The sequence below is a fragment of the Physeter macrocephalus genome, chromosome 12 (assembly GCF_002837175.3).
Source record: "Physeter macrocephalus isolate SW-GA chromosome 12, ASM283717v5, whole genome shotgun sequence".
Lineage (NCBI taxonomy): Eukaryota > Metazoa > Chordata > Mammalia > Artiodactyla > Physeteridae > Physeter > Physeter macrocephalus.
In genome coordinates this window covers 15,464,239-15,475,314 of record NC_041225.1, presented here as the reverse complement: position 1 = coordinate 15,475,314, position 11,076 = coordinate 15,464,239, and the positions used below count along the sequence as shown (strand labels likewise).

Below are 11,076 nucleotides of genomic sequence, written 5' to 3'. Positions count from 1 at the left end.
GCCACAACTACTCAGCCTGCGTGTCCGGAGCCTGTGCTCCGCAACGGGAGAGGCCGCGACAGTGAGAGTCCCGCGCACCGCGATGAAGAGTGGCCCCCGCTCGCCGCAACTCGAGAAAGCCCTCGCACAGAAACGAAGACCCAACACAGCAAAAAATAAATAAAATAAATTTATTTTAAAAAAAAAAAAAGAGCTGATTCACTCGCTTGACTAAAACATATAGGGGAGGGCTGGCTCCCTCTCTCTCTCTTTATCTCTCCTCTCCTTCTCCTTCTCCTTTGCTTCCTCTATTAAAAAGAAATATTTATTTTATTTATTTATTTTTGGCTGCATTGGCTCTTCGTTGCTGCATGCAGGCTTTCTCTAGTTGCGACGAGCGGGGACTTCTCTTCATTGCGGTGCGCGGGCTTCTCGTGGCGGTGGCTTCTATTGTTGTGGAGCACGGGCTCTATAGCGCGGGCTTCAGTAGTTGTGGCACACGGTCTCAGTAATTGTGGCGCACGGACTTAGTTGCTCCGCATGTGGGATCTTCCCGGACCAGGCCTCAAACCCGTGTCCCCTGCATTGGCAGGCAGATTCTTAACCACTGCGCCACCAGGGAAGTCCTAGAGCAGTATTTTTCAAACCACGCATTGCTACCCACTAGTGGAAGACAAAATTAATTTAGTGCTTAAAGAGAAAAGGAATAAATAGAATAGAAACTGAGTGTAAGCATATTTCATGAAACTTTTGTTTGATTACATAAGTATGTACAAGTGTGTGTGTGAGAGGGCGAGTGAGAGAGAACTTGGTTACAATGTAAAAAGGAGTATTTACAGTGTGTTGTAAATACAGTTAAAAAATGTTTTAAAGTCCTTGTTTTAGAAGCTAGACAAGAAGGCTGCTGTCGATAGCTAGCCGCTTTTAGGAAGGGGAGCCTGGCTGGGGATGGTGGGAATTAGAATTGTGCCTCACTCTTTTCCTTTACGTTGCTTTTGAAATTTGAACCTTGTCTGTGTATTTCCTATTTGAAAAAAAAGTGACTTGAGTCCCAGCATTACTGCCTTTAGAAACCCTGACCATGAAACAGCTGAGGCAGAGTTTGGCACCTAGCAGAGTGTGTTGCATCCAAAAAATAACTTCTTTCAGCTGGGGTGGGGGAACAGTATGAAATATCTGTGTAAGTCTTTTAGCATATCGTGGCAAGCTCTTAAGAGAAAGGTGAGACTTGAGTTGGTTCTTATAAAAAGGCAGACTGTTGATAGAGGAAAACAGGAAGGACCCTGGAGGCAGAAGACACAATTCAACCAAAGACAAAGATAGGAATGAGCCGTGGATGTTGAGAGACTGACTCACTGCTTGGAAAGGAGGGCAGAGTTTAGGGAGGGGTGGTAATTACCTTGACCATGTGCAGAGGGTACTTGAAAACCAGGCAGCTGAGTTTGGGTTTGCCAGATGGAAAGTAGATCCTTGGGCCGAGGTATGGTGTTTTGTTAGGTTTTTTGTTTGTTTGTTTTTTCTGGCCTCGCTGCATGGCTTGCAGGATCTCAGTTCCCTGACCAGGGATTGAACCCGGGCCATGACAGTGAAAGCCCTGAATCCTAACTCCTAGGCAACAGGGAACTCCCTAGTTTTTATGGAAAATTTGAGATGTAGACAAAAGATAAAGAAGTAGAGAGTACAATGAATGAACCCTTTGTATTCATCCCCAGCTCTGACAATGACCAAACTCATGGCCAAACTTGTTTTTTGTTTTTTTAAAAATTATTTATTTATTTATTTATTTTTGGCTGTGTTGGGTCTTCGTTGCTGTGCGTAGGCTTTCCCTAGTTGCAGTGAGCGGGGGCTACTCTTCCTTGCGGTGCGGTGGCTTCTCTTGTTGTGGAGCATGGACTCTAGGCACGTGGGCTTCAGTAGTTGTGGCACATGGGCTCAGTAGTTGTGGCTCGCGGGCTCTAGAGTGCAGGCTCAGTAGCTGTGGCACACAGGCTTAGTTGCTCCGCAGCATGTGGGATCTTCCCAGACCAAGGCTCGAACCCGTGTCCCCTGCATTGGCAGGCGGATTCTTAACCAGTGCGCCACCGGGGAAGTCCCCAAACTTGTTTTATCTGTACTCTTTCTGTTCCCTTTCCCACTCCCCTGATTATTATTATTTTTTTTTGCGTTACGCGGGCCTCTCACTGCTGCGGCCTCTCCCGTTGCGGAGCACAGTCTCCGGACGCGCCAGCGGCTGTGGCCCACGGGCCCAGCCGCTCCGCGGCACGTGGGATCCTCCCGGACCGGGGCACGAACCCATGTCTCCTGCATCGGCAGGCGGACTCTCAACCACTGTGCCACCAGGGAAGCCCTCCCCTGATTATTTTGAAGCAGATTCTAGTTTTGCTATAGAAGAACCAAAGAAGAATTCTTCTATAGAAATTTCAGTATTTATCTCAAAAAGAAAAGAGATTTTTGAAAACATAATATCGTATTCCCTAATATCAAATATCTGTAGTGTTCAGATTTTCCTGATTGTCCATGTATTTTTTTGTAGTTGCTTTATTTGAATCAGGATTCAGATAATAATATCCAGACATTGAAATGGGTTCATACTGTCTGTAGCTTTGTATCTATCTCTTGAGTTCTTCCTCTTTTTTTTTTTTTTTTTTTTTTTTTTTTTAATTTATTTTGGCTGCGCTGGGTCTTAGTTGTGGCACACGGGACCTTTGTTGCAGCATGCGGGATCTTTAGTTGCAGCATGCATGCGGGATCTAGTTTCCCGATCAGGGAGCGAAGCCCGGCCCCCTGCATTGGAAGGTGAAGTCTTAACCACTGGACCACCAGGGAAGTCCCTCCCTCCTTTTTTTCCCTTGCAATTGTATTTATTGAAGAAGCAGGTTTTTTGTCCTGGATCTTGCTGGTTATATTCCTATAGTGTCCATAGTGTCATTTAACAAGTTTGTCTGTCCCCTGTGTTTCCTGTATATGGGTACTTAGATCTAGAGGCTTGAACAGATTCAGGTTGTTTGGGGCAAGACAACTTTATTAGAAGGAAATAATGTCTGATTGTCCCTTTCTTTGTGAATTTGGAAGTGATTAATGATTATTGCTCAGATCCATTATTTCATTAGAGGTTAACAAAATATTAATTGTGTAAATCCTCCATTCTTTCTTCATTTATTTCCATTTATTAGGTGACATACTTTAAGGGAAAATTTCCTCATTAACTATTTGGTTTCCCATAGTTCACAGAGGAAAGGGAAGTAAGAGAAATGCTTGATTTGTTTCCTTCATTTACTAGTTTTTAAAATAATGAATTGGTTCTTTCAGCTAGCAATCCTTCAGAGGTAAAGTTTTTTGGTTTTTTTTTTTTTTTTTATGAAATGCCATTAGAAACTCACAAATTTAAACATACTTGGTTGGTTTTAGCCCGTTCCCAGTATTCTTATCGGTGTTCAAATTGTCCCATTTTTGGTCATTAGGAGCCTCTTCTTACTGACTGGAGTCCTTTTGACTTGACCTCAGGACTCGCCTGGTTTCTGGTGTTATAAGATGTTCCAGGTTCACCTTGTATAGTTTTAGGTGTAAACCTGGAAATGAGCATTTCTTCTGGGAGCCCTGGTTCCCTTTAAGGAAATGTCATTTAAATACCACAGTTTGGCTTCTAGGAGTTCTCACGGCTCTGGGCCTACTCATTGTTTTTAGGACTTTTCAGAAGGTAGCACTAAGTAATAAATTTTTTTAATTTTTTTTTTGCGGTACGCAGGCCTCTCACTGTTGCGGCCTCTCCCGTTGCGGAGCACAGGCTCTGGATGCGCAGGCTCAGCGGCCATGGCTCACGGGCCCAGCCGCTCCGCGGCATGTGGGATCCTGCCGGACCGGGGCATGAACCTGCGTCCCCTTCATCGGCAGGTGGACTCTCAACCACTGCGCCACTAGGGAAGCCCCTGTTTGTTTGTTTTAAAGATACATCCCAAGTGCACACTAGTACTTTTAACTCAAAATTTAGGACTGTAGGGTATATGTCTTTTTGTCTGTAGGATATGTATGCACTGTCCAAAATGTTGAGGCTTTTTTTTTTTTTAAGATTTATTTTATTTATTTTTGGCTGCATCGGGCCTTAGTTGCGGCACGCGGGATCTTCGTTGCGGCATGCGGGATCTTTTGTTATGGCGTGCGGGTTTTTCTCTTCTCTAGTTGTGGCATGCGGGGTCCAGAGCACGTGGGCTCTGTACTTTGCAGCACGCAGGCTCTCTAGTTTGAGGCACGCTAGCTCCCTAGTTGTGGCGTGCGGGCTTAGTTGCCCTGTGGCATGTGGGATCTTAGTTCCCTGACCAGGGATCAAACCCGTGTCCGCTGCATTGTAAGGCGGATTCTTTACCACTGGACCACCAGGGAAGTCCCCAAAATGTTGAGTTTTAAGGTCACTTGAAATAGGTCCTCTCTTCGTGGTTTTTCCTATCAACTCAGTTCATAGTTAGGTTACTTGTTGTCTACTTTTGATTTTTAGATAACTGCTTTTTAAATATAATTTTGTTTTATTAAATATTAAAAAAGAATTGTGTTTTCAAAGTCAAATATGTAAAACAAGAAAGAGAGTGATTTGGTTATATCCCTGTTCTATCTACCCAGTTCCTTCCTTCTTCCTGTAGGTAACCACTGTTTTCAGTTCTGACTTCTTTTTTTCCTATATAAGCGGTAGTGGATGATCTCTTACCCCTTTGGGTGGAACATAATTGGTTCAGACCTCTCCTGGGATCGGGACACCTGTAAATCTCTTAAATCCCTGTCCTTCACTGTACCAATGAGAGGTTGAGCCAGAGAGAATGGGTGCATGGGCCCTGTGGTCAGAATTCTGGGTTTATCTTGGCTCTCGTTGAGTATGTGGGTGACCTTGGGCAAAGTCCCTTAACCTCTTTGTGCTCAGTTTCCTCATCTGTAAAATGGGGGATATTGGTGCCTACATTATAGGATCGTTGTGAGGGGTTGAAGCAGTTCCTGACACGTGGTTAAGTGCTGTATGCATGTTTGCTGTTAGCAGTAATAGTAGTAGAGTTCATATCATTTTGGTAAAGATTAAGATATTTAAACATTGGGGGTATGTGTTGGGGTCCTCAGGACCACACCCCTGTTCGAAGATCGAGTAAAAGGACGCACAGGACTCAGCTTATAGTTTTAGTCATGGCTGCGATTTATTACAGTGATGGAAAGATGCACAGCTGGATCCAAAGGGGAGACACAGGCGGGCTGTGGAGGAACCCACTGCAGTCTCCCCACGCTCTCCCTCCCGTGAGGGCCCACGGAGCACATCCCCTCCCAGCTGCCACATGCGTGCGATGTTTCTGCCCAGGGAAGCCCAGTAGAGACTCAGCGCCCAAGATTTGTACTGGGGGCTAGTCACATGAACGCCCTCTGCCTAGCGTGTCCTAAAATCCCATACCCCCAGCAGGAAAGCAGGTGCAAAGTATGAAGTGCATTGTTTGCACAGAGGAGACACAGGGAGCCACCCTTAGCACTTAACAGTTGACTGGAGCCAAGTTCCCAAACACCCGCCGGGGCCAACCTCGTGAGATGGTAACCTCTCAGGTCTTCAGTGTTCATTCTTTTCTGCTCACAGTGAGAAACTGCCCCTCTCCGCCTCAGAGTCAGATCTTGGTTGTTCTGTGGTACTGGATACGGAGGCTGTGGGGATAGTTCAGGTACCTTCATCTTTGCTGTTTTTCTTTTCCAGAATGGCTTTGACTACTTGCTGACGTACAGTGACAATCCCCAGACAGTGTTTCCTCGCTACTGCGTTAGTTGGATGGTTTCCAGTGGTGAGTGGGTGCTTGTGTACAGGGCCTGGACGGGGCTGAACATTTTGTTTTTCTCTAGCTTCTTGGTGGCTTCAAGGAGATTAGTACTTGTCTCACTGGAGCCCTTCCGAGTTCATTGTTGAATACTACCTTGAAGGTAGTAAAGCCTTCAGCTGCAGTTTGGAGGGGTAAGAATTCTGGAGACCCAAAAAGGAACTTATGCCCAGAGGCAGGCTGAAGAACATTTGCTTTATATGGACTGTGTACATTAATGCATTTAAAATTTTTCTTCTTAGTGTTGAAAGCCATAAATCTGGCATAGAAAATGTGGTTATAGGACAGTCACCTGGAGAAAGGGGCCATCACCCTTTTTTTGTGTGTGGTACGCGGGCCTTTCACTGCTGTGGTCTCTCCTGTCACGGAGCACAGGCTCAGGACGCACAGGCGCAGTGGCCATGGCTCACGGGCCCAGCCGCTCCGCGGCATGCGGGATCCCCCCAGACCGGGGCACGAACCCGTGTCCCCTGCATCGGCAGGCGGACTCCCAACCACTGCGCCACCAGGGAAGCCCCACCCTTCTTAATGGAGGCTAGACATCACTGCTGTGACTGCATCTTTCCCTTCCAATCTCTTGCCTTAAAAGCAGCCTCACGTGATTTTCTTTCTTCTGGTTCTCTGTAGGCGGCTTCTTACACCTCAGGGGGAGAATGGAGAGGAGATTAGGTGTTTCTGTTTGACATTTCTCTAAACAAAATTGGCAGATATTTACGCTGTGCCACTGATAAATGATATTTTGATCACATAAGAGAGCCTTTGGGGATTTATGTGGCCTGATCAGTACCCCTTTTCAAAGGATCTCAGAGGTCATGGGTTGTTTTCACTCCCTAAAAGTTTTGGTTGTCTGTCAGTCCATCTGTGATCTCTATAAGGAGGCATTGGTTCCTTACCAGGAACGAAATAGGCCCTTCTAATTTTGAGCCTACTGTTGGTTTGTGTGTCAGTCTACCCAGATTCCCCTCTCCCAACAGGCATGCCAGATTTCCTGGAAAAGCTGCACATGGCCACTCTGAAAGCCAAGAACATGGAGATCAAAGTAAAGGACTATATCTCGTCTAAGCCTCTGGAAGTGGGTAGTGAAGCCAAGGCCACCGCCCCATCTTCTGAGCGGAAGAGCGAGGGTAGCTGTGGCCCTGCCCGGATTGAGTACGCCTGAAGGACTTTCAGATAAGCGGGGACAGGCTGCTTCTAGCCCCGTCTCCGTGTCTTATCACTCACTCTGTTGCAGAACAAACAGGACGTGTATTTGAAGGTCCAGTATTTGAACCACCAGTGCAGGATAATTCAGTACTGGTGTCCGGTCTTGTTCAGAGCCCTGCTGCTCTTTATTACAACAGAAGAAGGCATCCGAGGGGGCATCGTCATATTCTCAGGCCAAGCATTTGGAAATTTGGTGTTTCGCTGAGCTAATCTGGAACAAGCCTCTGCCCTCAGGCCAGAGGGGACAACATCTTTTACTTCCTCTGCGCGGTTTCCTCTGTCCACATTCCATTCTCAGCCTCGGTTCTGCGGCACTCTGGGTTTCCTTCGGTTCTGAAGGTCCAGCTGGACCACCTGGACGGTTGCGTCTTCAGTGAGGGGTCGTGGGGCGTGCTCTTGGTCCCAGGCTGGTGTTGAGTGGGTGTGAACTGTTGCTTGGCAGTGTAAGTGCCTTGTCCTCACCTTCTCCTGTCTTTAGGGACATAAAGTTTGTATCAAGAAATATCAGTCTTGACCTCCCATTCACACCCCATTGACTCCCTCTACCCAGAGCAGTTTCCTTTGAGTTGACCAGTTCTTCTGTATTTGTGTGCTGTATTCATCTGGGTCGTTGCCTCCTCCCGCAGGCCGTTTACCAAGAACACTGGGAGACGGTGGCTCTCTGTATCATCAGTGTTTTTGATGGGGTCAGTGGAGATGCTTGACACATTACACTTTAGCTCTGTTTTTTTTTTTAACCTTTGTGTTAAACAGTGGGAATTGGGGAGTTGAATAGGATTTTATCATAGGCTGACTGTATAGAAAACACCATTTTTTTTTTTTTTTTTTTTTTTTTTGCGGCCATGGCTCACGGGCCCAGCCGCTCCGCGGCATGTGGGATCTTCCCAGACCGGGGCACGAACCCGTGTTCCCTACATCGGCAGGCGGACTCTCAACCACTGCGCCACCAGGGAAGCCCGAAAACACCATTTTGATTGAGGCGTTATTTTTCACACTTCCAGGTATGACTGGATGCTGAGCACTTGCCCATCCTCGAAGGCTAAAGGCAGAGGAGTGGGGATTGGGCACCTCCCTTGGAGCTCTCAGAGCTGTAGACAAGCTGTGTGAACAGATAGATGGAACCTTGTCCCAAGTGCTAATATAAAGGGGGATGTGGTTTATGTGACCCTCTTGTCCCTCTGAAAAGCTTTTCCTCCTCTTCCAAGCTAAAATAAGAGCAAACTACGCTGTTCAGATAAAGTCACAACCAGATGGGATCAGCCTGACTGGAGAATCGGGAACAGCTTTCAAATCTTCCTCCCTCCCCTTATTTCTTAGAATTTGAATGACCAGATTGCTCCCCACCCCACCTGCTACCGTTTTGCGTTGTTGAAAGGGGAGCTAAACCTGAGACGAACTTTAAGCCCTTCGACCTTTCTGTTGCCTAAGTACTGTGCCAAGGAAATGCCTGCCCCGGTGTTTCAAGTCTTGCGTTCTCTGCGTCGGCAGAGCAGGAAGATGCGTCAGGCAGTCCCAGCTTCTTTTCGTTGATCATGTCTCTCCTCATCCCCAGGACCTCACAGACCAGGAAGAGTCCCTCGGTTATGCTGGAAGTTAGCGCCTGTGATTGTTGGGACGTGGGTGGCGTGGGCGAGTGGTGTGAGTGCACATGTGATAAGGGGCTGGGCGTTGCCCGTATGCTTTTTGGCAATTTGACTCTGCACTTGGGGTTGGTCTATACAGTTACTTATGTCATTGTAATGATTTCACTCCTGTGACATTTTTATCAAATGTGTGAATAAATACATAAAGATTGGTATGAAGGAGTGTGTCTTTGGACAGATGTTGGTGGGGAAATCTTGCATACTGGGCTTATTATTTCTTCCTGGTCATAAAGTTGAAGTGTGTTTCTGCTCATAGAGTTGGCACTTGGAAGCGGCAGGGCTTGGTCTTGGCGGTAACTGACACACCGCTCACTACCTTGTCTAGGCTCTAAGCCCTTTCCAGGTGACCAATTTGGCAACTGAAAACAAACCACCTGTTTGCACTTCTTTGTCTTGATCTACTAGTAACCCACACCCTTTGCTTTAAAAGAAGGATTGACTTGGAGGAAACAGAGTTAGAGCTTTGCTGGAAGGGAGTGAGGAGAGGAGAAGGGGACTCGGGCCCAGGGCTCGAGTCCTGGGGCTGGAGAGGGAGGGTGGTGAGCGCGAAACCCATGGCATGGTTAGGTCACACAGGCAGTTCTGCTGGAATGCAGATTTGTGCCAAGGTGATTGATAACGTTAGAGACACTGAGCATAGCATGAATTTCGAGTGTATGTGTAATTTTTGCCTGTGGGAGACACGAGGTGAACACGGACGCACACCCAAACTATGACAGCTCTTTCCTCCACATTGCTCGCAGATAATCTCTGGAAAGACATCTGTGCTGGAAGACCACTTGTCAGAGGTTGTATGCTGCGGGTGCACGTGTGTGTGTATAGTCTCACCTTTGTTTCTTTGTTTCGTTTTGGTTTTTTGAATATTTGTTTATTTATTTGGCTGTGCGGGTCTTAGTCGCAGCATGCGTGAGGGATCTAGCTCCCCGACCAGGGATTGAACCTAGGCCCCCTGCATAGGGAGCACGGAGTCTTAACCACTGGACCACTAGGGAAGTCCCTGTGTAGCCTCACATTTGGAGAGTTGGTCACACTGGCCTTCAGCCTGCTGTGGAGGCCCCTGCTCAGCACCCCTGCCATTCTCCAGGCTCTGTGTGAACACTTCCACGGAGAAGCAGCTGAGTTCTTGACTGAGCAGCATTTCTGTTGTCGGATAGCTTCGGCTTTCAGAACGTGCTTTACATTGAGACCAAGTGGGCCTCATGCTGTCTACCGATGGATCAAGCCCTGTCCTTGGAGCAACACTGGAAAACTCTCCCGCGGGATAGTGCTTCATATTCTTGAAGATGGTGCTCATGTGACAGCTTTTCCCAGGCTTTATGTCACCAGCAGCTTCAAAAATCCTCCAGCTTTTTATTTTGAACAATTTCATACATATAGAAAAGTTGAAAGAATAATAAAAGAAACCTTATATACCCTTTCCATACCTTTGCTGGTTAACAAAGGCTTTATCTTCCTCTCTGTATACGCTTTGCTATGACCGGACTGTGTCCTAAAATTCATATGCTGGGGCCCTAACTCCAACATGATGGTGGAGATATGGCCTTTGGAACGTGATAGGTTTAGATGAGGTCATGATGGTGGGTCCCCATGATGGAATTAGTGCCCTTGTACGAAGAGCTGCCAGAGGCTTGTTCTCCCTCTCCACCGTGTGAGGGCACAGAGGTTGGAAAGCCAGAGAGAGCTCTCACCAGGAAATGGAATCGACTAGCATCTCGATCTTGGATGTTCAGCCTCCAGAACTGTGAGAAATGAATTTCTGTTGTTTAAGCCACTCAGTCTGTGGTATTTTGTTATGGTGGCCTGATTATAGACTAATACACTTTTTCATGACCATTTGAAACTAAGTTGCAAACATATTTCACCCCTAAATACTGGAGCATGCTTTTTTTTTTTCCCCCACGCCGTGCAGCATGCGGGATCTTAGTTCCCTGACCAGGGGTCAAACCCGTGCCCACTGCAGTGAAAGCACGAAGTCCTAACCCCTGGCCTGCCAGGGAAGTCCCGGAGCATGCTTTCTTATAATAGGGATATTCTGTGTAACCACAATGCCATTAGCACACAGATAAACAATGTCATAATATCTGATAATTCAGTCCATATTAAAATTTCCCCAGTTGCCCCCTATATGACTCTAGCAAACTCCCCTTCAGTAGTTGTGGCATGCAGGCTCAGTAGTTGCGGCTCACGGGCTCTAGAGCTCAGGCTCAGTAGTTGTGGCGCACGGGCTCTAGAGCTCAGGCGCAGTAGTTGTGGCGCACGGGCTTAGTTGCTCCACAGCATGTGGGATCTTCCCGGACCAGGCTCGAACCCCTGTCGCCTGCATTGGCAGGTGGGTTCTTAACCACAGAGCCACCAGGGGAGTCTAGGAAATTCTTTTCAAAATGAAAATATCCTTCATAAAATTTGAGAACTCTGATTTCTAA

General features: G+C 47.0%; 1 protein-coding gene across 3 annotated transcripts in view; it reads left to right on the top strand.

The window, feature by feature from the left end:
* The window catches only part of STARD7 (StAR related lipid transfer domain containing 7), a 39,309-nt gene that overhangs the window by 12,633 nt on the left and 15,600 nt on the right, over positions 1-11,076 (top strand). The window contains exons 6-7 of one of the 3 annotated variants that reach the window (XR_008618797.1): positions 5,690-5,774; positions 6,782-7,453. Coding sequence is in view for 2 of the 3 variants with exons in the window: in XM_028496798.2 (XP_028352599.1) it covers positions 5,690-5,774; positions 6,782-6,966 (270 nt within the window). In the remaining variant the exon portion in view is untranslated. Of the gene's footprint in view, positions 1-5,689; positions 5,775-6,781; positions 7,847-11,076 lie in introns of those variants that run through there. The other 2 variants (XM_028496798.2, XM_028496799.2) reach the window with 2 other exon arrangements.